This window comes from Phoca vitulina, unplaced genomic scaffold (assembly GCF_004348235.1).
Source record: "Phoca vitulina isolate PV1807 unplaced genomic scaffold, GSC_HSeal_1.0 scaffold37, whole genome shotgun sequence".
Taxonomy (NCBI): domain Eukaryota; kingdom Metazoa; phylum Chordata; class Mammalia; order Carnivora; family Phocidae; genus Phoca; species Phoca vitulina.
The window spans coordinates 893,608-920,888 of NW_022589740.1; the positions used below are offsets into that span (position 1 = coordinate 893,608).

A 27,281-nucleotide genomic window follows, 5' to 3' on the forward strand; every position below is an offset into this window, starting at 1 on the left:
CTGTCGTCTTCGGGCGGGGCTCAGAACTCGGGTGGCACCTGCAGAGTGCGGCCTTGAGCCCCGCGGTGTCCCTGGTGGAAGGTTAAGGCCAGCGGGCGCCGCGGGCTCACGGATACCAACAGAGCGGGGTGGCGGGGGTGGGGGGTGGCTGGGGGGGTTCCTTGCCAGGCCCGTGTAGGGGCCTGAGCCCCTGGGCAGCGTGCTTCCCAGTCGAGGCTGCCCCGACTGTCCCCGCGTGTCGCTCAGCTGTGCCACATTGTCGTTTTTAGTTGAAATCTGGAGAAGACACCTGGAAGCGTACAGTCGCTGTGCTCTGGAGCTGGAAGACTCGCTGGAGGCTTCAACTTCTCAGATGATGAACCTGAATTTATAGAAGTTGTTTGTGTGTGTTGTGTGGGGTGAGGAAGGGGCGCGTGAGACTTCGGGGCCTTCCTGTCTCAGGTCTCCGTGGACCTGCTGTGTTCTGTGTGGCTGCCGAGCTGGGAGGGGAAGCCAGGCTGCGTGTCCCGGGAAGGGGCCCTCGGCTGTGCTGGCGGGAGCCTCGCCCAGGAGCCCCGCGGTGCAGCTTTGGACCTGAGCACACGGAGTCTGGAAAAGCCCGGGCGTGTAGCCCCCTGAGTTTGCTATGAAGGAAACCCCCTCCGACGCGGAAGAGCTGAGCCGTCAGTGTGTGGAAGGCGCCGGGGCCGGTGGGGGGGCGGGGCTTTCTCCGGACCTGGCTTTTTGGCCGCAAGACTTGGGGATACTTGGAGGGTCTGCTAAAGTGAGCCTCAGAAGGAAAATCGGTTCTCTAACCTGTGACCTTTTGACATGAATTATTCATTTTTGTCTTTATTTTTCAAAGAAGCCGTGTATATTGAAGTTCCTAAATTTCAGTTTTGATAATCTGCAGATGTTTTCTTTCTTTCGTAAATGAACATATTCTGAATGTGGTTTCTGTCTTGGAGGCCAGCAGGATAGAAGTTTGCTTTCATACTTTGCTGTAAGTAAGAGGGCTTATTTATTTTGAATAAAGAGCGATGATTTGGTCACCCCGCCGTCTTGGGCTTCTCGGGGTTCCTAAGTCCCAGTGCAGCCCCTCAGGCGCATTGTGTGAAGGGAAGAGGTTTGTGGTGGGGACGCTGCCTCTGCCCGTGCGCTCCGCTACCGTCACCCAGGCGGCGGCAGGACGGAGCTTCGCCGCCGGGCGCGTTCGGGGTGAGCCGCGGAGCGCATTGGCCTTGAGCGCCCCGTGAGGGGCGATCGGTCGTGAGGGGCGATCGGTCGTGTCGGGCGTTGTACGTCTGAGGCAAGTGGCCCGTGGTGAGGTCAGGGCGGGCCGTGTGGCTGGGGTGGTGCGTGGGAAGCGTTTGTCCTGTCGAGCGCACACGTGCCATTCCTAGCGCGCCCGCTTCTCGGAGCTGTTGAAGTGGGGGCCGTGTGACGCTCCGGGTTTCTCCTGGGGTGGGGGGAGCCGGGAGGGGCGCACAGGGCAGGGCTTTCCCGCCCTGTGTCACCAGGTGCCCTGTCCACTGTCGTGGGTTTGAAAATCGGAGATGGTGGGAGAGGGGAGGTCCTGCAGCTAACCTACAAGGACAGCGTGACGTTTAGGGTTTACGGCTTACAGCAGGGGAGGCTGGCCTTTGCTGAGCGCCCCGGCCCCGGCCCCTGGCGGGTGCGCGGCGCTGCTCTGGGGGCAGAGAAGCCGAAGCAGAGCAGGGAGGCGTGAGCTCGGCGTCGGCCCCGGAGGGTGCGCTGCTCGGGTGACTTACTGCTGGGGTTGGCCCGGCCACGGTGTCCCTTCCGTGGCAGAGGCTACGGCGGCCGGTGACGCGCTGGCCTCTGCCGACGGTGCCGCCCCTCCCAAGCACACGCTCTGCTCACTGTGTTTATTTCTGTTTATTTTCTCAACAGAGCAGAAAACCCAAACTCCTCTTCTAAGCACGGGTCCCACCAGAACCCTCCCCACTGGGCTCAGGGCACACGCCTCGTGGTGGTGTCGGCGTGAGGTGCTCCGGCCGCGTCCAGACCTGGGGCGAGTCTCCGGCCGCAGAGAGCAGCCCCCGGGAGGGCCTGGGCCGTGGAGCCCGTCCTGCGGGAGCTGTGACGCGTGCCCCGCCGGGCGCGGACGGCGCGCTCACGGGCGACGCTGGTGCGCTGTGCTGGCCTGTCGGGCGGACCCGGCCTCAGCACGGGGAGGCCGGGCGCAGGCTGCGCTCACAGGGAGGGACGGCGCCGTCTCGAACAGAGGCTGTGGGCTCGCGCGGACTGGCGTCCTGGTGTGGCTGTCGCTCCTTCTGCACAAGGTGTCCGTGGGGCCCAGGCCGCGCGGGTCAGGCCCTCGTGTCCCGCACGCACAGCGCGCCCCCAGCGTGCAGCTCTCGTCAGCACAGGCTCCCCCCACCGCCCCGTGGCACCGCTGGTGCCACCGCGCGCGAGCTTGGGGCACGCACAGAACCTCGTGGAGCAGCTCCCATGCTTGGGGACGCGCGGAAGCCCGCAAAGCCTTCAGTGCCCGGGAGCTCCTGGAGGGTGGGGGGCGGGGGGACACCTCCTGGTCCCTCGAGGTGTCAGGCCAGTTCTTGCCCCTGGCGTGTGGGAACTCAGGGCAGGGCGAGCTGCACGCTCCGGGCCAGGACAGTTCGGCAAAGGCAGGGCAGCCACGCGGCCCAGCAGCGGTGCTTCTGGAAAAGGAGCCGTCACGCACACCGCTGTCCGCACGGCGTCCACAGCATCCGCAGCTTCTTAACCGTCCTGGGGTCCGTTTCTGCCGGACAGACTCTTCTGTGCCTGTAAGCACCGAAGTTTTTAAAACCGTTCTGGCTGCTGGCGGAGAGGTTGAGGTGGGGCCACGTCTCAGCAGGCCAGGTGGCCGCCCACCGTCCCGGGGCGTCTCCGGGGGCGGCGTGGCCAGGGGCAGCCGGCTCGGCTGATGTCTACAAGCGGTCCTTGTCACAGCTTTCCTGAAAGAACATCGCAGCCCCCTTTGAGTTCCTGGCAGAACAGAGGCCCTTCTTGCCGCCCGTGCCCCCCTGTCCTAGACGCGGGAGGGGGCCTTCGGGGAGGGGGTCCTGCGTGGGCTAAGCTGGAGGGGATCAGTGGGAAACGCTCAATCTGTGTTGGCAACAAGGAGAGGCCTGGGGCGGCCCCCGAAGCCGGGACGTGTGAAGGCCTGTAGTCGAGCCGTGGGGCTCGTCCTCCAGTAAGTCCCGGGCCTGGTGGCTGCGCTGATGGCGGCCGCAGCGACTCCCGAGTGAGGGACGCCTGTTCTCCCCCGCCCCCACGTGCCGGGACCGGGCTCCCTGCGGGCTCAGCAGCCCCCCTGCTCGGCCAGGGTCCAGCCAGCCCAGCGGCCCTGCCTGCACACGCACCCCCCGACTGGAGTCTCGTCGAGACGCCCCGCCCTGCCCCCGCCATGCCGACGCTCCCCGGGCATCTGCCCGGAGCTCAGAGCCGCGGGCTCCAGGAAGCAGAACGGCTCCGTGGGCCAAGCCCCAAGGCAACGGACGCCCTGCCGGCCCCTGCCCGCCGTCGGCCCGGCCACGTACCCACGCCTTCCTCCAGCTCCGCATCATGCGGTCGTGCTCTCCGGCCACAGCCCTCCAGGCGGCGAGCTCTCTGGTCCACTGCTCCTCGTGGGTCGCCTCTGCAAGACAAGGCGGGAGGGGCCAGGTGTCAGTCTCGCAGGCCCTCGTGGCAGCCTGGGTTACCGAGGCCATCCCGAGAGCCAGGTTTTGGGTGAGGTGTTTGCCCCTCCAAGCCTGCCTTCCCCAGGCCATCAGCCCCAGTAGCAGCTGTTCCCGCGGTCACGCTGGCCCCGTCCTCATCTCGCTTGAATTTTCTACCCAGGCAAGAGGGGCTGGCTCCCTACGTCTTGGGGCTGGTGCTGCCTCCCCTGGGAGGCCTGTCGCACGTGAGGCCGGGGAGTCCGCACGGTTCACCAGGCTGGCATCCCAGTACGCCCAGCTACTACCTGCTCCGCGTGGCCCGTGTGGGAGCTTCAGGTTTCAGGAGTTACATGTGGGGCTGTCGGGGTGGCACGAGCCCAACAGCCGTAGTTTCTCTGTCAAACTGCGTCCCTGATCTGGCCCGCGGCTCATGTTGCTAATTCCAGAAACGGGTGCCAGGGACCTGAGCCCCGAGACACAAAGCAGAACTCATTCTTCGAGCACAACTGGGGCCTGGGCTCCCCCGGTGGCCGCGGGGTAAGGGACAGCGCTCCAGAGGTGCCTTTGGGGATTGTTAACCCGCGGGGCTCTGCAGGGACTTCCGGCTCCCATCCTGCGAGAAGCCCTGCGTTCTCTAGCCCCACGCAGCTTCGGGGGACACGGTGGGCTGGGCAGGCAGGCAGGCACCGGGCTGTCCCAGCTGCGCTGGCGTCTCCGGCCGCCTCGTGTGTGTGCGGGCCGCAGCGTGACTCGGGTGGAACCGCCTGCAATCGGTGTTGGGTCCCGCTGCTCACGGGCTGGTGAGCTGCGTGACCGCGGGGCGGGGCGGGGCGGGGTCACCGTGAGCGCCCTCCAGCCTGTTTGCCGACTGCCTTTCTCCTGACTTCTGTGGGACCCCTCACAGTTTGAGAGTCACGTTTACGTGATGATTCCGATTGTCCTGATGGCAGCACGCAGGGCACTTTACAGAAATGGGAAGAACGGATTCTGGGCAGGAGTGAATATTTGCAGCTTTTCTCTCCCCAAGCTCACACCAGAAGGACGGGGGCCTTTTCAGCATCTCTAAGCACAGATGTAAATTCTTGAGGACGGACTGAGAAGGGGCGCCTGGGTGGCTCAGATGGTTAGGCGTCTGCCTTCGGCTCAGGTCATGATCCCAGGGTCCTGGGATCGAGCCCCGCATCGGGCTCCCTGCTCAGCGGGAAGCCTGCTTCTCCCTCTCCCCCTGCTTATGTTCCCTCTATTGCTGTGTCTCTCTCTGTCAAATAAATAAAACATTTTAAAAAAAAGAAAGAAAGAAAGAAAACACTAGACCCAGGGGCGCCTGGGTGGCTCAGTCAGTTAAGCGTCTGCCTTCGGCTCAGGTCATGACCCCAGGGTCCTGGGATCGAGCCCCGCATCGGGCTTTCTGCTCAGCGGGGAGCCTGCTTCTCCCTCTCCTTCTGTCCGCCCCCTGCTCATGCTCTCTCTCCGTATCTCTGTCTCTCAAATGAATAAATAAAGTCTTTAAAAAAAAAAAAAAAAAAAGGATGGACTGAAAATAGAACCACAAAAACCTGGAAGTTGAAAGCAGAGGCCCCGGTGGGGACGGAGCAGACCCGGGAAGGCTGAATTCTAGGCTGGCAGCGGGGAAACTGAGGCACACCCTCCCAGAGACATTCGGGCGCCGGATAGGCTGTCACATGCACGTTGCCTCCAAGGCTGTTCAGAAGCGGAAGCTTGGCCCCCAGGGCCGCTCCCCGCTCCGCACCACACCAAGTGGTCCAACATCTGGGAGGATAGTTCCAGAAAGAGCACAGGACGTAAAGTGGAGCAGAGTGAATGCACGTTGAGGCAAATCTCCCGGAGAGTGAGGGCAGGCTGCCCGGCGGCGTGGCCCGGCCAGGCCTGGAGACACCGAGGCGTGAGTGTTCCCCGTGGGGATGGTGGTCCCGGAAGGCCCCGGGCGGAGCGCGCGGAGCCGGCAGCCGTGGGGCGAGCGTCCGCGTGGCGGGGGAGGGCTTTGAGGCCAGAACCGCGCAGCCAGCCAGCTCCTCTCGGTGTGGAGACCGAGTGGGGGACCTCGGGCTCTCAGGACGCGGACCTCCCGGCCCCGCCAGACAGAAACCCGGGTGAGACGGGGCGGGCACGTGCACGCGGGGGGCGGTGTGGGGGGCGGTGTGGACGGGGCGGCAGCGCAGCGGGGGTGGGAGGGCCGCCCGCTTACCTTGTCTCCTGACGGTGACCCGCGCCCTGGAGGTCTTGTTGCCCGCGGAGGAGAGGACGGAGCAGCGGTACTCGGCGCTCTCTCGGGTGGCGTCCTGCAGCCAGCTGAGCACGTGGGTCCTGCCGTCGAGCAGCACGTGGGTCTGCGTGGGGACACACGTCTGCAGTTCACGGCCGTTCTTCTCCCAGACGAAGTGAACGTCCGCAGGACCTGGGGACACAGAGACCTCTCCGGACCTGGTCCTGCTGCCACCACCTGTGACCAAAGGCTCTGCCTCCGCGTGGCCACCTGCTCTCCCAGCACCTAACGGGAGGGGGTCCAGCCAACCTGGGGTGGGGCGACTCGCAGGGGGTCAGTACGGGGGCCAGGGCGCGGAGCAAGGCCGAAGGCTCCTCTGTCCCTGCCGCCCCCTCCTCCCTGCTTGTGCCCGGCGTGGACAGGACCAGCGGCGGGGCTGGGAGCCATTTCTCAAAGCGGGATTCTACCTAGCTGCCCCCCAACTGGGAGGTCGTACGCTGCAGTGTCGTGGAGGACGGTCGTCAGAGCAAGGGCGACGTCCGTATGTGGCTGCGGTTCGCCGAGCAGGGAGAGAACCTGCAGCCAAAGGGTGAAGCCCAGGACCCAAAGCCGTGGCACCAGCTGGAGGAAGAGCGCCAAGACAGCTTTCACGTGGATTCCTGTGTGACTGGCGTGGCACCTTCCACCTTTGGTCTCATCAGCGATGCACGGCGTTCAGGATCTTCGAAGAAGAGCCCACCTCCCAAGGGAAAGTCAGACTCAGACCAGACGGTCCCACGAATGGACCGAGGCGGCGATCAGAACGCAGACGGGGCCACCAGAGCTGTGTGTGCAAGAAGTTGGAGACGGACAACCAGGGCTCTCACACGTGACGTGACGGCCACCTGGTGGCGGCCACAGGCAGAACGGAATTCATGTGCCCCTCGGTCCTGAAAATCTTCCTAAGCCTTGCTTGTCACTTGTGAGTCACTGATGTTTAAGACAGTAACACGGGGAAATGTCACCGTGTCAGAGGAGGAGATCTCGAAGTACAGGCGTGTGCATGCATAGACACGCGCGTGTAGACGCCCAGCGGAAAGGCCCGCGGGTGGCCGCCGCGCTGGTGGTGGCTCCCTGCAGACGGGAGACTTCGGGACGCTTCCATCCTGCTCTTTATACTTCCCCGGAATCCCAGATCCACTGCGGCAGATACTGCTTTTGCAGCGAAAACGAGGCATCCTCAGGAAGGAAACGTGCCGTAGGCGGTCAGTCGAGGAAATTCTGGAAGGCTTTGCTCAACACCCTGGCGCTGCCGGCCACGGGGACACAGCGTCTCCTCTTGTTTTCCGTGTGGGGTTTCTGGGTTTTTATCGTGTTGCTATAATTTGTTTTGCCCAGAACGTTTTGTCGCCTGCCCACCGACAATTCTGTACGTGTGTCACACGTCCGCACGTGCGCACGCCTGACCGCTGCCCGTCAGCCGGCCCAGCCCCTTCCTGTGACCGCCGGGCGCGCCTCACGACAGCACGGGCCGCGCAGCCACTCCCCGGCGGAGCCCAGTTAGAGGGGATCCCGTGAGGCTGTGAACAGACACTGAAGCCCGTTCCAAAGAGCCCGGGCTCCCCCTCACCCCCGACTGCCCCGGGGTGACGTGCACGAAGACCCACCCAGGACTGCAGCCACCAGGGTGGGTCACAGCTTCCGGAAGGTTCTCATGGCCGACCCTGGGACAAAGGACTGGGGTGGCCTGAGCCGGCAGCGAATCATCACCCAGAGCCACGTGGCCGGGGCCCAAAGGAGCAAACTGCTCGGCTGACCACACTGGGGGGCTGGGGGTGGGGGTGGGGTTGGGGCACGGGCGGAACGCGAACTTCGTGCCCTCGGTCCTGAAAAACTTCGTCGCTCAATCTTTTAAGTTTGTGTTTAGCCGCAGTAAAGCTTTAAAAATGCTAGAGGGGTACTTACGTTCTACTTACTCTTTTAAAGCTATCCAGCTCCTTCTGAGTGCAGAGAACAAGGAGGCAGAGTGACAATTAGAACCGGTCAGCAGGGCCCGCCCCCACCTACCCCGGGGGCCTGGTGCAACCCCACAGGGCCAGGCCCTCGTGCCCCGGGCGTGTGGCACCTCTTCTGGGCCCTGGGAAGGCTCCCCTGGCCTTGGGTTCCAGCACCCACCGCGGGGTCAACGAGGGGCAGGGGCCAGCGCCCTGCTCCCAGCCCGCCCCACGCCGCCTCAGGGGACTCGTGGCTGCAGAGCTGATTCTACTTTGTGACAAAACCAGAGCCCCTCAGAGCAGGGGCCTCTCACCAGGGGAGGACATCCGATCCTGAAGTGGGGTCCTGAGAGCCCCAAGTTGGAGGGGAGTGTGATGGGTCCACTCTAAGTCCTCGGGCCACATCTGTGACCGGCGTCCCCACTTGGCAAGCCATCCTCCGGGCATCCCCATGCATGTGGTCTACTCTGACCCTGGGGCCAGCCCCTCTTTGTGCTCACGCCTGCGGCCTCCCACCAGGCCCTGGCCACACCCGGGCGGGGGGCAGCGGCGGGGCGGGGGTGGGGGGGCTCACACCGGAGCCCTGGGGCCGGACAGTGTCCAGCGCAGAAACGGGACCTGACTGGGGTGTCGGTCTCCACCACCCCAATTTCATCGGCTTTCCTCCTCAGAGCGCCCCAGCTTGTCATGAAACAGCCAGTACCCCGTGGTCGGCTGAAGAGTGACCCCCAGAATATCCCGGTCCTAGTCCCTGGGGGCACATGTGGCTAAATGCGCTTTCCAGATACCGCAGTGGGGAGGTGGGAGGGCGGGGGGTCATTGGCCCAGGCGTGCAGCCTCGCAGGGTGCCAGGTGCGGGGGACCGTCCCACGCACGAGGACCGCTCTGTAGAGGCACGTGGGTGATCGCAATGGAAGAGACCCAGATTCTGGCAAAAGCACCCTGCCAAACCCGCTAAGGATTGGGACCCCAGCAAGGTGACAGATCAGCCTTGCCCGCCCATGGAGGGGTCCCAACCCTTCTGGAAAATGACCAGCTCACGAGTCCGCTACCCCCACAGCCCAGCCTTGGCCCCAAAATACACGCCAGCACCAATGGCCACTGTGGGTGCTCACGGGATGTTTCGGCCGCGCACCCTCTACAGCCCCCGCGGTTCCCAGGGGCTTCAAGGCCTCTGCTGTCCAACATCGTGGTTAAAACATAAACGGCCATCAAAACCCCGAATAGCCAAGCGTCACCTAAAGTACAGCGGATCCGTTCTTAGCTTTAAAGATGAGGAGGCCTAAATCGAGCGGGAGCACAGTCCCGTTAGGGCTGTGGGGGCCCGTGGGGCAGACAGCGTGGACTGAGCCTGCTCTGGGCAAATGCAGGGCCCTCCCCCTCGGATGGAACGGGACATGCGGGCCCCCTGGGAAAGGCTGGTCCTTCCTGGGCCACCTCACTACCTCAGGTGGGCCGTGGTGGAACAGTGGAAGGTTCTAGATGGGCCACGCTCCTGGAAAGCAAGGAGCGTGGGAGGAGGAGGGTGGGGGCCTTGGTCCCTCTGCTCAGTCCACCCTGAGTGCCACCCCTCCACGCTGCGAGGCCACCAGCCATGGTCCCCATCCTTGGCCCCCAGTCCCGTTAGGTCCCACCTCGGAGACACTGGCTGGAGGTGGAAAGTGAGGAGGGGGGGACACCCCTCCGGCTCCTAGGCCTTGGCAGTAGCACGGCAGGGGGGTGTCCGCCTCTGCCCACGGCCTGGCGTGCTTCCTGCCGGCGCCGTAGGCGGGAACCACACCCCCCCCGGCTGCCCGCGGCTCCACCACTACGGCCCGCGCTGGGGCACCGTTGAAGCCTGCTTTCCCGCTCTGGGTCCCCCCAGCCACAGGGACAGCGCCCCTGCGCGCGCACACCAGCTAACAGGTGCCTCCCCAAGAAGCCACATTTAAAAGCCTTCGGCTCCCAGACACGTGGCCCGTCTGCACCTGCAGTGCTGGGTTGTGTGACCACCGCTCTCCCAGCGACAGGGACAACGTCCGGCCCAGGAGCCACACGGGGGGCCCAGCACAGACCAAGGCCGGGCACGGAGCAGGCGACCCGGGGCAGCACGGACCTGCCCCCAAAGGTCTGTCCCCACAGCGTCCCACTCCCAGGCCACTTCCCCTGCGGCCCACGCAGCCGGGCCACAGCCCCCACGGGGCGCACCACAGCTCCCAGAGCCGGCTCCACAGCCGGAGCAGCTTCTCGACAGGTTGAAATCTCGGAAGGAAACCACCTGTGCGCTTCTTACTCCCCTCTGGGCACAGAGGCGGGGGCCCGGGCAGCGGCTCGGCCACCGCACAGCGGAGACCACGGCCCTGCGGCTGCCCGGCCCGACGTCTCCCAGGCCACCGGACTCTCGAGCTGTCCGCGTGTCAATGGCAGCACACGAGTCCGGAGAACAGCGCCCCTGCTGGAGGCTCTGGAGCTAACTTCTCAGGTGCCACAGAGACGGACCCCCGAATTGTCAGCACACACACAATCAGTCCTACAAACGGGCAACTGGCCGACCGAGGCCTTGGGGCCGAGCCCAGCTCATCTGTGGGTGGCCTGGAGGCTCTGGACGGACAGCCGAGTATTCGCCACAGAAACCGTGGCCGTGAGGCCCACAGCAGTGGACTCTGGCCCTTCCCGTCCGCAGGAGCAGCTCCGGGCCGACACTGCCTGCAGGCTGCGAGCCCCCCCCGACCCCGTGCTCCCCCCCCCGACAGGTGCCCCGCTCACCTGTGGCCTGGCAGAAGAGGTGGAAGGTCCCCAGGGCGTGCACCTGCTGGGCCTGGTCGCTGAGGAGGGGTGGCAGCAAGGCAATGGGCAGGCTGCTGTCCGACCCCGAGGCCGAGGCCGGCCAGGGGCTTCGGGGAGAGGAAGCGGAGCCGGGGCCCCGACAGGACAGGGAGGAGGACCCCGGAGGAGGGAAGGGCACAGATGAGGCTGCGAGACAGAAGACAGAGAAGAAAGAGGCCACTGAGGCAGGCGTCCTCCGGATCCCACCGCACGCCAGAGGAAGGAAGCAGAGCAAGGAGGAGAGAGGGACCCAGGCTGTCCCCACGCCCGCCCCCCGGTCAGCACCCCCAGGAGGGAGGGAGGCCTCCCGGCCGCGGCAAATCACGTGCCCACGTCAAGGATATAAGCTGCTCGTTTATTCGGTTACTTTTCAAATGTATACAATTCAAAGTAGAAAAATAAAAACAAAGTAAATCTTATAAAACACAAACGTTTACACCAAGACAGTCGAGTCCTATCATGCTGAAGAGGACGCTGTCCACACAGGGACACAGAAATCCAGTTTATTGCTCTTTGCCACGGAAAGAGAGCCTCCTCTTGCAGGTGTGGGGGAAGCAGCAGGTGGAGTGTGACGTCACCGCGGTCAAACCGCCTCGCCCGTTTGCACCTCGAGAGGCCGCGCCAGGCCACGCGGGTCCACCCCGTGGCTCCGTGGGGTGCTGAGACACAGGCTTGTCTGGCCACCACCGCCCAGCTCGCTTGTAGGTGTGGACAGCTCTGTTCAGCTGTCCGTCTGCACGGGAGGTTTCGAGCAGCGGCTGTGGGCATCCGATCGTGAGACGCGTGCCCCCTCAGCTCCGGGCCTGGCGGCGCCACAGACCCTGAAGACCCTGCCTGGCTCACGGGATAGCCCCCCACTGTCCTCTCTTCTTCGAAAGAATTAAAACAGAAAAAAAAAAGTATAGAAAGAAAATCTCTCTGAAAATGATGCTTCCCTCAAGGAATAAAATTAAAATAAAAAAAAAAGTGTGCTCAAGAGATGGTTTTGTCTACGTTTCTAAAAGCAGAAAGAATGCATTTAGCCAAAGTAAGTTTATCCCTGAGAATTGTAAGCAACGTAAGCTCTATCCTATCCTCACATAACAACAGAATCCGGAAGATGTACATCTTCTAAATATTAAAACATCTGCTTTCGTAATTTAAAAAATAAATGACCTAACACAAGAAAAGTAAAGCCCTACAAAATAATCCCGTGGAAGAAAAGGTTCGTGCCAATCTGGACAACAGGCGCTAAGTTACCAATCTGATAAACAAAAATGCCATTTCCAATCTGGAATGAAATGCTCTTTCAGGGGCCACTGCTCTGAGGAGGGGGCGTTCCAGGCGCGGGGGTCCGCGGGCCGCCGCGACGGGGCTCCGGGAGCCGGGCTGCACCACCACCCGCGGGCCCGTCCCAGACCGCGGCCCACCGCGGGAGGCCAGGACGCGCTGCTCGCCGCTTTCCAAAAGGACAAAGAGAAACCAAATCACAAGCTTGACCCGAGAGAAAAGACACAGAAGACAGGTGCACAGACATGGGCTCCCCACGCGGCCCCGGGCCGGGTGACCGACGGTGAACGGAGGCCTCCGCGCGGGCGCCTCAGTCCGCGTCCACGTCCGCGTCCGAGTCGGCGTACTTGAGCTCGCACTTGACGTCGAAGGGCCTGTCCCGGGCCGGGAGGTCGTCGAGCCGCTGCGAGTCCTCCCTGTCGGTGGGCACCCTGCTGGCCATGGTATCCTGCTCCGTCTCGTAGCCGGTGTCCAGGGCCGGCCTGGGCTGCCCCCCGTTCTGCTGGGAGAAGCTGCCCTGCTCCACCAGCGTCTCCTTCACGCTCTGCTCGAACTCGGAGAAGTCGGCCGTGGGCTGCTTCTTGCCCAGCAGCACGGCCGAGCGGAACTTGAGACACTGGCCGGGCAGGTAGCCCTGGTAGCAGTTGTAGGAGACGAGGCAGACACAGAGCACGAAGAAGAGCAGGAACAGGAACATGAGCAGCCGGTTGTCACTGGACTTGAGATACATGGTCTTCTCGGAGTGCACCTGGGGGACCGTGTTGATGACGGTCTTGGGTCTGCAGGACACGCCGGTGGGTGCGGGGCTGGGCGGCGGCGGGGCCGGGGTCTGGGCCGGGGGGCCTGGGGTGGGCTCCGTCGACACTCTGAGGAGGGTCCTGTCCCCTTCGGCCCGGGCGGCCGGCAGGGTGGAGGCCGCCGGGGTCCTCGGGAGCACTCTGACCTCCAGAACGTGCTTGGCCATCACGTGCAGGGCCGTCCTGTTCCGGACGCGCTCCTCCGACAGACATTGGTACACCCCGCTGTCGCCCTCTGACAGGTTGAAGACGAGCAAGTTCTTCCTGCCCACCAGGCCGTACTTGGGGCCCTGGGGCTCGAGCGCGTTGTTCTGGAACGTCCACACCACCCGGGCCAGGTTGGACTTTTGGGAGCATTTCAGTTCTGCCGTGCCACCATGCTTGAAAAAATGCTGCCGGAAACTTTTAGTTTCATCTGGAACATCAAAATAAACGTGCACAGCGTCAACAACCCGGCTCGCTACTTCACGTCTTTTAAAAACAGGTCAACACGCACAAGAGAACACAAGAGTTTCACCCACTGGAGCAACACGGAATCTTCCAGAACAACTAAGGAGATAAAGACATGCGTGACAGAACGGCAAAGATGAGCCCCGGATGGCAGCCCAGTGGGACAAGGAACTCGGAGGCAACCGAACAGCAGAGATGGCGTCTGGCGCCCTGGCTCCCCGGGAGGCCGAGCGGCAGCGTGCGGAGTCGCACGCCACGTGCCTCTGCTGGTGGCTCCAGGGCTCGTGGCCTCTCGGTGCGCCTGGCGCCCCCTCCTGAAGCTGCCCCAGCTGTCGGGTCAGGGATGGGAGCGCGGCTGCCTTCGAGGGGGCGAAGGGATGTGCCGGACCCCCGCGGCCGGCGGTGGCCTCCGGAGGGGACGAGGACTCCTCTCTCAGCGCCCCTCCCTCCCACTCCCAGGACGTCCGGGGTCATTTAAGTGGCCCCAAGCTAAGCGGCAGAGAGAAGCGTCTCGAGAGCAGATGTCATGGGTTGGACGCCGAGTGCCTTCCAGTAAACACACACACTACATGGCTTCAAACACCCTTTTCTGCAAATCAGAGGGCTGGCGGGTCGGCCTCCGTACCGTCGCGGGTACGTGCCCTCTGTTCCGAGCACAGAAAGAAAGACAAAACACACGAGATGCCACACGCCAGCACAGCACCACGACACGGTCACGAGACCCGGCCGCCCGGGAGGAGCGCGGCGAGGAGCCACTTACCCGGGCAGGCGGACGTGTCACCGCTCATCTGCTGAACCAAGTCCCTGCAAGACAAGCGGGCACGGTCACGCACGCGCCTTCCCCACAGGCGGGGTGGGCAGGCTGGCATGCCGCGTCCCCCGGGTACCTGCTGGGGCCGGCTGCTGGCTGCAGGGCCACGCACGCCTCGGAGGCCCGGTTCCAGGCGCAGTAGGGGTCTCGGGCCAGCACGCAGTCCTTGCAGGTGGCATGCTTCTCGCAGAAGGCCACGGGGGCCTGCACCACGCCCGAGCTGGAGCCCGCGTAGACAAACCTTCCGCCCTGCGGGGTGAGACACGGGGGGCAGGCGGTGAGGGGGCAGCTGGGTGCGCAGTGCCAGGTGCGTCTCCGGCTCGCGGACGGTGACGAGCGTGCTCCCTCGTTTTCTCATCTAGGAGCTTCCAGAGCTACGAGCACGCAGGCGCCGCGTGGTCTCCCAGCCCGGTCCGCGCACTGACTCAGCACTCCGGGCCTCGGTCCAGTGCCCCCCTCCCTCCCGACCAGGCGCCTGTGTGGATGCGTGTCTCCCTCCGGGTGGACGGAGCCCCTCCAGCCGGACCCTCCTGGCCCCACCACAGGTCAGCGGCCAAGGGCACAACTTGGAGCCCAACCTCAGGCCTGCCTGGCGTGAGCAGCCATGCACGGACGGCCCCCGTGGGTCCAAGTGCAGCGGGGCCGGGAAAGGGGGCGCCAGCGAGCAGCGGGGGAGCTGCAGGCTTCCAGCATGTGGGATAAAGGACGTGCCAGGCCCTGTCACGTCCAGGTTTGCAGGGAGGCCGACAGCCGGCACATGAGAGAGCCCAGCTCCCAGAGCGGCTAACTGCTCTCCTGGACGCAGCGGGGACAGGGCTCCCGTGCGGGGACGCCACCCGACGTGTACACAGGATTGCAATTCCGCACCTGTGTCTATGCTGCCCTCCGCCCAACAAGCCTGTCTCCCCCCGATCTTCTGGGTAACCCTGAGATTTGCGAGCTTAACAGAATTCAGTGTTTCTGACCCAGATGGGGTGCAGTCTTCCGCCGGGGGGGACAGGGTGGCTGGCGCTCTGAGTCCCTGGGGCCAGCCTTGGTCTCCTGGCCTGTGACCCCCCCCCTCCCCCCACCCTGCATGAGCACAGCCGAGAGGAAGGAAGTCCCCTCTGCAGCAGACTGTCCTAACAAGTGGCAGACAGAGGCAGGCCCAGGGCCAGCCCCCCCGTCGGCCCGCACCGGGCAGATGAGGCCACGCGCCTGCCGGAAGGACCGAGGACGCCACCCCAGATCACGGTGCAGGGTTCACGTGGCTCGAAGAGGCGAGGGTTTCTGGGAGGCCGAGCGGGTGACTTCGAGGGACCCTGGAGGGTGCAGACACCTGACCCGTGCACGTGGCTGTGGGCGGGGGGGCAGGCTCCCATCTCCGCGTACACCCCCTCCCCAGGGCTTGGCTCCCGTGAAGCAGAGCCAACGAGTAACGGAGACTGATGGAAGGGACAGGAAAACACGTGCGAGGGGGTGGCTGTGATCGCTGGCGGGTGCACGCATCTGGGGGCCGGAGGGATGGACACACAGCAGCCTTGAGGTGCCCCACAAACAAGCGTTAGTCACCAGGGGCCGAGCACACGCCTGCGCGCCCCGGCCCAGCCTGTGTGGGCCCCTGCTGTCACGCATGTCCCCAAACCCTCAGCCCCTCCAAGCACAAGGAGACCAGGGCGTTCCATACACCACCGACCAGTTCTCTGCGAAGCCACCAAGACAAAGGTAGATGGGGACTATCCCAGGCCACGGGGGCTGAGGAGTGAGCCACCCCAGGCCACATGAGGCGCTGGAAGTGGAGCGGACGTTTGTGAGGATGGAGGAGCGCCTGACGTCTGGGGGCTCCTTCACGCCGAGGGAAGGCCCGGGGTCCCTGCCCCTCATCCTAATGCCTCTGTGGACCTCACACTATTTTAAAATGAGAGGTGTTTGAAAAGACAGAAAAAAACCACCTGACTGGGTGTGAGATTTGGGGAGTGCGCGTGCGCCCTGGCCCTCTCCCGCCTGGCCCCTCGCAGGTCCCCACGCCCCTGGGAGCCCCGGGCTCACACTGTCCCAGCTAGGTCTCTATGCGCACGGCCACGTCTGACCTGTGCGGGGTCTGGTCCTGAAGGATTTGTGCAAACGACATGCCCGCCAACACGCAGATGCAGCCCGCAGCCTGGGCTCAGGGGGGACCAGACGGAGCACGTCTGCCGCGTATTTCCACACGAACCGAAAGCAGGACTCAGATGTCCGAACACCGTGTTCACGGCAGCCTGGGGTGCAGGCAGCCCACGTGCCCGCCCACAGATGGCGGGGAAACAGAGGGTGGGTGTGCGAACTGTGGAGCATTCCTCCCAGAAGAGGAAGGATATCCTGTCACACGCTACACGGGTCACCCTCAAGGCCCTGCGCTCGGTGAGATAAGCCAAGACACCAAACACTGATCCCACTTACATGAGGTCCTGGGCCCTCAAATCCCAGAGACAGAACGTGGATGGTGGGCGCTGGGGGCTGGGTGAGTGCTCAGTGGGGACAGGGTTCCTGTTGGGGAAGGTGAGAAGGTTCTGGAGATGGATGGCGGGAGGGTCACACAACCACGTCAACGTCGCGCCCTCGTAGATGCTTGAAGCGGTACGTGTCCCCAGCGCGTATTCACGTTAACAAACGCAAACCACCACCGAGTCCTCGGGGGAGCGCGGACCTTCCCGGGCTGTGCGCCAGCCGCTGCTCCCACAGCCAAGGCCGCGTGGCTGCCCGCGAGAGCCGGCGAGCGGGGACGGAGGGGGGGCGTCTCTCTCACCCCGAACGTCCACTTCCTAACGTCGCGGCTGCACACCCGCCGTTCCAACCCCCCGAGCCCGCCTGCCCGGGGAGAAGGCGTGGGGGCCCCTGTGAGGACAGGCAGATGGCTCCCACGGCTGCCGGGCTCCCTGCGTGGCCTGCCCCCGGGCGTGGGCATGTGACCAAGTCCTGGCCACGGGCAGGTGAGCACAGGGCTGACCCACAACCTCCTGCTTCCTCCCCAACCCTCATCCCCCTACGGGACGGACGCCCATGCGCCCAGAAGCCTGAGTCTCCGAACGACACTGCGGACGGGGGCTGTGGTCTCTTCGCGTCTGCACCGGGGGCCCAGCCTTTGGGCTGACGTGCATTCCCCACCCGGGAGGCCGCAGGGTGCGGGCCGCAGCCTGGCTGAGCAACTGAGCAACGCGGCCGCGGGCGGGGGGGCTTCTGCCTTCCTGTCCGGCAGCAAAGCCAGGTGAGCGGGGGCGGGGAGGCACCGATGCCGAGTCTCTGGCGGCTTGAAGCTCGCCTAGGCTCTAGGGTCGTCTTCCCCTTTAGAAAGCCCACGAGGCAGGAGCCGGAAGGGGACGTGACCCCGCGGCGGGAGTTTGGACACCGGATCCAAGAAGGTAAGCTCACGACGAAGGGGACCCGTGTGGGATGTCTGCAAACACGCCCGTGCTAGGTCCGCGGCTTGCTCTCGCCTCCCGCCTGGCTGCCGGGCCCCTTGCTGTGCCCACTGCCCCCACCAGGAACCAGGCTGCAGGGACGCTCGGAGGGGCTGTGGGGCCACCTCCTTCAGGTGTGAAGCTCTGTCCGCACCTGGACAGGAGGCTCAGGAGCGTCCTGGGTCAGACAGGGAAGTCTCGGCGTGCGAGCAACACCCTACAAAGCAGGGACAGCTGAGCCTGGTGCCCCAAACAAGGCCTTACGCCCGGGTCCAGGCAGTGGCCAGGCAGAGGCCAGGCTTGCAGCTAGGGGAACGGGAACAGAGCCCTTGGGCTCAGGCTCACAGTGTGACGCCACCCACACGGAGAAGCGAGGCCTTCAGCCGCAGGGCAGGGCTGTGCCACTCCCAGAGTCCGATGTCCCCCAGGTACAGACGGGGAAACTAAGGCAGGACCGGCTTGTCGGGCTCAGGTGCTCACGGTCCTGGCCCGGGCCTGCTCTGCCCCCCATGCTCCACCCCAGCTGTAAACGGGGAGGCACGTGCCCCAGGCTGCGGGGACAGATGGCAGGGGACGGCCTGCGGCACCTTTCCATCTCCCCAGCCTGCCTTCCCTCCATCCCAGAGCCCAGGGCTCTCATGACCTCCTGTAAGAGCCTGGAGGTTGGCTCCTCTGGACCAGCCAGGTGAGCGCGGGCCCGGCCGGTGACACGGCCATGTGAGGCCACCCGCCCGCCCGCCTGGCCGCTCTACCTGCTCGGAATTCAGCAGCAGCGTCTGCACCGGCTCGGGGTCCTGGAAGAGCTGCGTCTCCTCGATGATGTGGGCCTCGTTCTCCAGGCTGACCGCTTTATGCAGGGTGCCCCGGTCTGCAAGGACAAAGCTAGAGGTCAAGGACAAAGCTAGAGATCAGGGACGCGCCCGGGAGCGCAGGACAGTCCCTGTTCTTCCTCTCAGCTCCCTCCCTCGACAGGACATGTAGAAACCGATGCAGTCTGCACTTTGGAGGTGGAAAAGGAAAAGCCACTAGCAAATGCACTGCGGCCTCTCGTGGCCTGGGTCAGCACCACCGTTTTCCGAAAAACAGGCTTAACACACCATTGCCGACTGCAGTGGAGATCAGTGCAAAGAGATGGTACCAGCAGGTTGCAGGAGAGCTGGCTCCCAGGCCCCACTGGCCCTCGGGGGTGCTGTCCTTTGAGGGGCCGTGGGCAGGTGAGGGCCGGCCCCCCACCTGGCTCAGAGCTTGCGGAAAGCCCCCAGGGCCGGTCATGGCGCCCTCTCCCAGGACGGGCTCCCATGGCAGGTCGGGCTCCCACAGCAGGTCGGGACAGGCCTTCAGCCGGCTGCACGGGCACCACCCGGACTCCCTCTGTGCGAGCCTCAGCCACCGTGCCTGGACCCCCAGACGGGGGCCAGGACCTGCATGGCCACAGACCTCGGAGGCCAGTACCAGCGGCTCTTCCGTAAAGGACCGCTGGCTCCCCGCAGCAAGGAGGAGCCCGACTGGCCCGGGGCCAGGACCCACCTGTGCCGACAAACATGACGTCGTAGGCGGTCCCGTCCAGGGCCTGCGTCCTGTCCACCACGATCTGCGTGTAGTTCACATCGCTTCGGATGAGCCTGGGCCTGTTGTCTATCGGGGTCACGGAGCTGTCCATCAGAGGGTGGTCCTTGACGAACTGCAGGGTCTTGTCTGGCAGACTGAGGGAGCTGGAGAAGTTGGCGGCCCGCGCCTCGCGGGTGATGCACTGCGGAGAGCAGAGCACCCCATCAGCACGCACCGGCCACCCGCACTGGCCGCACGCGCTTCCCACACGGCCCCCGCGAGGCGCAAAGCCCACTGCACGGTGGGTTCATCGGAAAGGCCACGAGGTAAAATTCCACGAGACACGATGAAGTCGTTATGTATCAAGCTTCCGAAACTGAAAACGAAGTACTTATCGCTTGGTAGCTCTTGCACGAGAATGCTGCTAAAATCACTAAAAACAGCCCAATTCCAAAGAGCACAAAGGTCAAGTGTGAAAGGGATTCCTTCGTCTGTCCCTAGCTCCTAATGTGCGTGAGCGAACGCACTTCAGTTCGGAACAGGCGTGGAGGGATCTGACTGCTGTCGGCCGACGGGCACCCCAGGGACGAGACCCAGTCCTGGGGGCGAGCGAGCCTGAGCGCCAGCCATGCGCCTGGCCCCACTCCCCGACCCCCACGCCCGGGCCCACTCACCGCCCCGGGCCGCGGCGTGGGCACGGCCCCGTTGTAGCGCACCCACTTGGTGTGGGACTGCTCCACCGTGGTGCTCTGCATGTACTTCCCCTGGGAGAAGACCGCCTCCGCGGTGGACAGGTTGTAGGCGCACACGGCGGACAACCCCACGTTGTTCCTGGGGAGGAGGGGACAGCGTGACCGCGCCGGCGGTGGGCGTGCCGACACCGCCCCCCGGCCCCCCGGCCCCCCGGCCCGCGCACTCACAGCTGTGGGGTGAAGACCCCGTAGATCACGGGCTCCTTCAGGCCCTGGGCCCTGAGCACGAAGACATCCTGCAGCACGTTGAAAACGAGGTTGCTATCCGGCCGCGAGCAGATCAGCCTGGCCTTCAGGAAGGACGTCCACTTCTTCTGCAAGGTCCGCAGGCCGCCCTGGTCCCCCTGAAACCCGAAGGAAGAGCGTGGTGGTGGTGGGGGGGGCGGGACCCGGGAGCGATCCACGCCAGGCGGGGTCTCTGATCAGAACACAAAACCCAGAGAGGCCGCTCCTGGAAGTCACCCTGCGGCAGATGGGGCCACGGGTGGGCTGCACGGACCCGGGCTCACAGCTGCGGACGCCCGCCAGCCTCACGCCACTGACCCCGGTGAGCGAGCCGCGGACTCAGGGCTTCCATCTGCCGCAGTCCTCGTTGCAGAGGACACGGTCATTTCTAAGGGCTTTGCCGGGTCATTCATAAACACATTTTCGTGAGCTGGCCCCAGGGGACGTCGGATGTGACCCGCTCGGGAGACAGCCCCGAAACAGAAATCCGGATGTGGGAGATGTTGGAATCCAAGCGTCCTTACTTATTTTGGACACGAGAAACACCCCCCCCACCTTTATGTTGGAATGCCGAAATCCCAATTCCAACAGAATCGAGCTCACACAGTGAACAAAAACTTCCTATAGCCTGGGAGGTCTGGGGACAACGTGTCAGAGGCAGGCCTGCTGAGGCCGGACAGCTGGTCACACACGGCGCGCTGATGCTCCCGGGGTCTGCAGGGGGACCCCCCACCCAGGCTGCCCCCGGGCAGGCCCGGTGTCTGGCGGCCTCCACACCCATCTGCGGCACAGAACGATGAAGCAGCGGGTAAAGTGACATTTTGGGGGAAGCTTGGGGCCTGGGCCATGCAGCGCATCCTCCAGACACGCAAGCGCCCCGGGCCAGAGCCACCAGGAGTCGGGGGCTGGCTCACCTTGCACACCCGAGCCACCCGCGGGACCATCAGCTTGAAGACAAACTCGTACTCCACAGACACCTCGGTGAAGAAGAAGTAGACGCGGTCATCCCCGCTGTCCACGCCGTCTGGGCGCTCTCGCATCACGTCAGCAAAGACGAAGCTTGGCTCTGCAAGCGACAGACGCGCGTCGTCCCTCTGCGCACCCCCGGGGCACACGACGCAGAAGGGGGCGCGCGCCGTGTCCCTCCCCAGGCCCGGGGTGCGGACGGTGCCTGAGACCATGCCTGTGAGAATGGGCAGCCAGCTCCCCGTCCCCGGGGACCCACCGAAGACGCCGTGTGTGCTCACACAAGCCCCCAGCCCGCAGATCCAGGTGCCCCAGCCCACCCCACAGCGAGGAGCAGCCAGGGTCCCCCAGAGCCCCCGCGACTTCCAAGCCCACGAGAGCCCCGTGTGAGCAGTTGCAGGACCCCGCTGTGTACACGCTGTCCCGAGGGGAGTGGCCCGGCCAGCCCGAGTCACCACCAGGCCCTCACGTCGTGAAGGACAGGGACCACAGCCGGCTTCAGGGAGGGCAAGGCGGCCCTGATGTGGCACGGGCTCCGCGGGGAAGGACCCAGCCTGGGGCGCCGGCTGCGAGTCCTGGGCGCTCCAGAAGATCCCCGTGTGGGGGCTGCCACGAGCTGGGGGGGATGCGAGGGCCCTCGGGGAGGCTCAGAGCCACACAGGAACACGGCGGCAGGAGCACCTGCCTCTTACCGTTGAGCCACGGTATCGCATACTCCGTCCTCAGAGGGCTGTGGGACGAGTTTCGGGAGATGATGGGCTCGCTTCCCAGAAAGTTGTAGGACGTCCCGGAATACAGCTCCCCATCTTGAGCAGCCCCAGAGGAGAGAGGAAAGGGGGTCAGCCGCAGCGCTCCCGTCACAGCTGGGCACGAGCCCCCCCTCCCCAGGAGGGGGACAGACCACGGCCCTGCTCCTGGGTGCGCGTGGCCGCTTCCCGGGCCTTCTGCTGCATTTCCAAGACCATGACAATCATGCACTCCACGTGAAAGGTGCTTTTCGAGGGCTGGGGCGCTAACACCAGGTGACCCCACACCCGGGAGGTGACAGACTTAATGGTGGGTGCGCGGGGCTCCCGGCCTGAGGCTGCGGCTCCACACGGACCTCCCTCCAGGAGCGTGGACAGCATGAACGAGAGGCACATGATTTGCACGAATGACAAATCTAAAATAACCCCTTCCCACAAATCTGACTTGTGGCCCCGGACAGTGGCCGGTCACCCTTTTGCACAATGACTTCAAACAGTCATACGGGGGTCTACGGAGAGGCCCGCGCGCCTTCTGAGAGGACAGGGAACACGGAAGCAGACGGAGGGAGTCCCCGTGCGGGGGAGGGACCCGAGCCCGGCTGCGCGCTAACCTGGGGGCAGGACTCACCAACCATGACGGACGTGTAGCTCTGCGCTGGGTCAAAGGGGCACCTGCCCTTGCCATCCTCACTTCTCCCCAGAAATTTAAAGGATGTTAAATTCTGCAATTGAACGAGAAAAAAGAGTATCAGGAAATATCTGTATTTCTATGCTTGCGGCGTCTGGGTGCTAAACCATTTCCCAGATGCGCTGTCGGGGGGGCGGGGTAGGAGCAGGTGCACACAGCCACGCGAGTCCCAGGGCTGGACGCCAGCACCTCGAGAGCCGTGCAGGAGCTAGGAGCCTCAGATCCGGCTGACTTGGCTGTAAGACGCCCGCAGCTCCGGGGTCACAGGGCAGCCGGGGCAGACCTGGGGCGGGAGGCGCTCCACCAGCAAGCGAACGCCGTGTGCAGGATTCATACCAAATGGAGGCATTCGAGGCGGTGGGGCCCAGACCACCCAAGAAACAGGTGCCTGGAGAAAAGCAGAATCTCCCCCTCATTCCACCCCATGCTGCACTCACACAGCAGGGCAGACCTCAGGCTTGGGCGTCCCTCCTGGCCCGACCAGGGAGCCCAAAACCCCGATGCATAAAGGGCGGGAAAGCTTTGTGCACGGACGCTGAAGCCGAGTTCGACGACAGGTGACACGGGGCAGGGCCCACGCAAGGACAGCTGAGGGCGGACGTCAGAGAAGAGACCCGTCCGCGGGACGCGCAGCTGGGAAGGATGAGCAGCCGGGATGCAGCCGATGACAGCGCCACCTCCAGCCCTCCCCACCTGCAGAAGCTGAACACCACGCGGGCCGCGGGGAGTGGGTGCGCGGCCGGGAGGGAGGGGAGCAGAGCGGACGTGGGGTGCTCACGGGCCTGGAGAGGCCGTGGGCCCGCCTTCAGCGGGCAGACTCCCCGTCAGGCCAGGGATTACAAGCCAGGGTGCGAATGGATCACGGGTCTAGGGAGGTCGGGGGACGTGTGAACGAGGGGTCGGCCCTGAGAAGAGCGGTCGATGGGGACGACTGCGCATCTTCTCAGGAACGACAGGCCTGGCTCGGCCGAGCAGGAGCGCGCCGCTCTTCCTAGCCCTCGGGGGCCGCGGGTCACGGGGCAGCACGCCTGCTCCCAGCCCTACCATCGGCCTGTCAGCTCCAACGTTTTTATTAAAAATACTGGAAAAAATTATAGGTCCGGATTGAAATGGGACGCCCGAATCCCTTACCTAACAACTGACAGGCCCACGGGATCGGAGTCTACGCCCCAGAGCTCAAAGCCGATGGACTAGAGCTCAGCCAGCAGATCCCCTGACGTGTGGACGTTTCTAACACGACCTGGCACACTGTTCCCCGACACAGAAAGAGGCCAAGCCTCTCTGCGGGCCCAGACCGCCGGGTCGACCAGGCCGCGTGTGCGCCCGCCCCAGGGATCTGTGCGTGAACACGGTTTCCCCAGGCAAGTCCTTCATTGGCCCCTACTTCGCGCCGTCACTGACATCTGACTCAAGGTTGGAGAATCTTCCTTAAATTCCCATTGCTTTGGGGTTTCAGCCCAGGAAGGTCTTCCACTTCCCCCTCCCCCGGCCGGCACTAAGTCAGGGGCGGTCGCTGGAAGATGGGCTTGTCAATCCACAGGTGCACACTTGTCTCCTCTCTCTGGCCGTTCTACATGGTCCTGCAGGTGCCTGAGCAAAAGGAGCTTCTCCCAGCAAGACGCTGCCGTCCACCGTGCTCCGTCCTTGCAGCTCCCTGTCGGCAAGGGGCCGGGAGGACAGGGCGGGGGCCCCTCTGCAAAGACCCTCATGCAGCACAAGGCAGGCCGGGGCCAGGAGGACCGATGCGGGTTGGAAGGGAGCTGCTCGCACACTGGCCACTGCCCCTCGAGGGCGTGCGCTCCAGCACCAGGCCACGTGGTGAGGCCCCCGAGCCCAGCAGCGGCCGCGGCGTCCCCACGAGCCCGGGCTGCCGTAAAGCAGTGCAGACAGGTGGCCTCCAGCCCTCGCGCCCACTCCTCCCAGCTCTGGAGCTCGGGTACCGGCTGGTCGGAGCGTGGTGAGGGCCCGTTCCCTGGCCGGCAGGCAGCCCCCCGTCCTCACGTTTGGAGAGCTCACAGGCCCCATCTCCGAACACCAACACATGGGGGGACTAGGGCTTCCCCATGTGGATTTGGGGGACACCAACATTCAGCCCATAGCACAGGTGAGCCCACAATGCGCCAGCCAGGAGCAGAGCCCTGACTCGTCCGTCAGACCAGGACGCAAGTCACACAGCAGGCCTCCCACAAACACAAAACGTGGCAAGAAGGGCGCGGGAGGCCAGATCACGGCATGCTGGTGCTGCGTGTGTCAACAGCCCACGTCCCAGAAGGTCCCCCCACTGCCGGCTCCACGCCGTGGGCCACTGGGCCCGAGTCCTGCCCTGTCGTGCCCCCGGCGACACTGGGCTTCCGGGAGCCCGGCGAGTGGCCCGCGGCATCCCGAGGCGCCCCCGCCGCCGGCCGTTAGAAAACCCTACTGCTCTGCCGAGCGGGGAGCCCCGATGCTGCCCCAGAGGGGGTGCTGGCCTTACCAGGTGGTCACAGGACGGCTGGAACGCGTTGGTGCCGCACACGTAGAGGGCGTGGGCGCTGAGCGGCTGCAGCACGCGGATGTAGTTGAGACATTCAGTCTGCAAGGGAGAGACGCGCGCATCAGCCGCCGGCCGGCTCCCGCTGGACGCCCTCCGCTACCCGAACTTCAGGAACTTCAGGTGCCTCCCTGCCACCCCACCAGCACCTCGGCTAGCCCCCGTGTCACGTGCTCGCACGGCCCTGCCCGGGCGGGGGGGGCAGCTCCCGGAGTCAGCCTCCCCCCGCCCAGGACAAACCTCCGTCTGCGGCATCCACAGGCCGGCTGTCAGGGGCCAGGACCTCACCCCCCACCCCCGGTCACTAATTCACCCTCAGCAAAGCCGTGCTGACCTCAGACCTTCCTGGACGCCCGCCACCGAAGGGACGCATTTACTCTCCCTCGACACTCGGCACGTGCCTTGAGGCGGCCGGTGCGCGGCATCCCGCCTGCCGTCCTCGTCCCTGGGGACCCCACCCTGCCCGCCCCAGTGCGCGGGGCTGGAAACAGCGCTTCTCCGGGGACAGGCTGGGCTGGGGGGGCCCTGAGGCTGTGCGCACACGAGAAAACCACACGCCACCAAAGAACACGCTATTTTAGGCTGAAATGAGCGTACTGGGATTATACACGCTGTTGTCTGAAATTATCTCTGCTCAGGGAAGGTTTTTCTGTTTTTTTCCCCCCCAGGATTGTTTTTAACTGGTTGGCAGTAACTCATCCTCCCATGTGAGCCGGGAGGGACCCTTGTCCACGTGGGGCTGCGCGAGCACTCGGCCTCATTTAGCTCTCAGACAACTCCCTGTGACACCAGTGATTACCACACAAAGCCTGCATTTTCCCATTTCCTAAAGCAACTTCGGATCTAGTGATTTCAGCAAAAGCGTTTAACATTTTGCTAAAAAAAAAAAAGTTCAGCAAAAACATTTTTTTCATTTTTAATGATTTTGAAATTAACCAACAGCTAAAATCTACCTTAACTCAGCTGTCCTGCCCTAATACCCAGGAAGATGGGGCTCTTACACTGGCAGACTCAGACACGGGCCGGGCACCTGATTGGGGCAGGGGGCCCAGCCAGTGGTGGGGTAGCCTGAGCCCTGGGGGGAGGCGGAACCTCAGGCCAGCACTGCCCACGTGGCCAGCATGCCGAGGTGCCCAGTATCCCCCGGAGAAGCAGCAGATTCTCAAGGGATGATCGCTGCCCCAAATTCAGAAATCCTACACAACCCCTCCAGGCTGCTGGGGTGCTGGGGACGCCTGGACCCTGCACTTCACACCTTTAGCTAACAGGCACCAGAAGTGATTTTCTCTATCAAGTTTGAGCCCATCTGAATAAATTCAACTAAGTTAACCTTTACCAGAGTGTTTTTCAAGAGCCCCCCCGCCCCGCCGCGGGCTCCTGCGTTGAGAGACCCCGCCTCAGCATTTGGGCACAGAGGACAACCCAGGATGGTTATGACCACGTCACCAGGGGGTTCTGAGACCAGAAATTACCTGTCTTGACTTCCCTTTCTCAGCACATTTTGCTTTTTTATCTTCTGAGACCCTCCAGTATGCCTGTTAGGAGAAATGAGAGTTTCAGTGCATGTTCCCCGTTCAAAAGGGGATGCCGGCGTTAAAATGCACGGTTTACAAAGCACACGGTGCCCCATGGGGCACGGATACTCCCCCCCGACAGTCGAAGTGGGACTGCAAAGCCAGGCTCAGCCAGCGGACGTCGAGGTCCCGAGCAACTGGGGCTTCTAGAACATTCTGCCCGAGACCCCCACCGAAGCCAGCGGCGCCCGGCCTCCCAGATTCCCGTGGTTGGCTGCAAAACTAGCAGCCAGCGCCAGAGTGCTAGCAGCGAGGTTTCCGATTATCAACCCGCTAGACCACGCTAGTACCCTCAACCCGCTAGTACCCTCAAACGGCCACGTGGGTTCCTGGGACCGTCCGTGGACAGCAGGACCAGGCTCCTTTCAGTTTTCTGCTCCCCCCCACGCGTCCTCCCACGACCTGTGCTTCTGCTGCCTTCACGCCCCGTGATGCGCGATCAGAACGGGGCAGCCCGCGGGGGCCTCACCCCTGCCCTCTAGAGGACCAGAAGCCACAGGCCACACCACAAACAGCCCCCCGACTGCTGCCTCGCCTTCCCCAGGATGCCCGGTCTCCGCGTGTGATGACCCACGATGGGCGCCCCGACAACCGGAGCCAGCCGCCGGAGCCCAGAGCTCGGGAAGCGCCCGGAGCTTCTCCACGGCGGCAGGAGATGCCCCGTGCATGCGGTCCCACGCTAAGCGTCCTGCACGCACTCGCTCCTTGCAAGGCCTGACCGGCACACGCATCACCAGCGGTGCGTTTTCAGAGACCGAAGTCGTCCTCAGAACACACAAAAGCAGAACCACGGCCCGCGGCCGAAGGCAGCTTCCCTCAGAAAGCAAAACGCCAACGATTTCATCTCCGTCTACACAAAA

General features: G+C 64.1%; 3 protein-coding genes across 8 annotated transcripts in view; 2 read left to right on the forward strand and 1 right to left on the reverse strand.

Moving 5' to 3' along the window:
- Positions 1-1,031, forward strand: part of SECISBP2 (SECIS binding protein 2) — a 46,352-nt gene extending 45,321 nt beyond the window's left edge. For 3 of the 4 annotated variants that reach the window (XM_032427440.1, XM_032427442.1, XM_032427443.1), the window contains one exon: positions 270-1,031. In XM_032427440.1, the coding sequence (XP_032283331.1) occupies positions 270-373 (104 nt within the window). In that variant the 3' untranslated portion in view covers positions 374-1,031. The remainder of the gene's footprint in view (positions 1-269) is intronic. The other variant, XR_004302157.1, reaches the window with a different exon arrangement.
- Positions 1,020-2,912, forward strand: LOC116646637. The gene is made up of 2 exons (XM_032427476.1): positions 1,020-1,197; positions 1,591-2,912. Exons 1-2 carry the CDS (start codon positions 1,020-1,022, stop codon positions 2,910-2,912), a joined length of 1,500 nt encoding a protein of 499 aa, XP_032283367.1.
- SEMA4D (semaphorin 4D) overlaps positions 1,867-27,281 on the reverse strand; it is a 63,100-nt gene continuing 37,685 nt past the window's right edge. For 2 of the 3 annotated variants that reach the window (XM_032427437.1, XM_032427439.1), the window contains 12 exons: positions 26,320-26,382; positions 24,791-24,889; positions 22,258-22,351; positions 21,576-21,689; positions 20,832-20,983; positions 19,861-20,036; positions 19,615-19,771; positions 18,920-19,142; positions 18,145-18,260; positions 14,053-14,225; positions 13,926-13,969; positions 11,000-13,130 (listed from right to left, as the gene is read on the reverse strand). In XM_032427437.1, coding sequence (XP_032283328.1) covers positions 12,229-13,130; positions 13,926-13,969; positions 14,053-14,225; positions 18,145-18,260; positions 18,920-19,142; positions 19,615-19,771; positions 19,861-20,036; positions 20,832-20,983; positions 21,576-21,689; positions 22,258-22,351; positions 24,791-24,889; positions 26,320-26,382 — 2,313 coding nt within the window. In that variant the 3' untranslated portion in view covers positions 11,000-12,228. Of the gene's footprint in view, positions 2,943-3,527; positions 3,626-5,853; positions 6,064-10,589; positions 10,797-10,999; positions 13,131-13,925; positions 13,970-14,052; positions 14,226-18,144; positions 18,261-18,919; positions 19,143-19,614; positions 19,772-19,860; positions 20,037-20,831; positions 20,984-21,575; positions 21,690-22,257; positions 22,352-24,790; positions 24,890-26,319; positions 26,383-27,281 lie in introns of those variants that run through there. The other variant, XM_032427438.1, reaches the window with a different exon arrangement.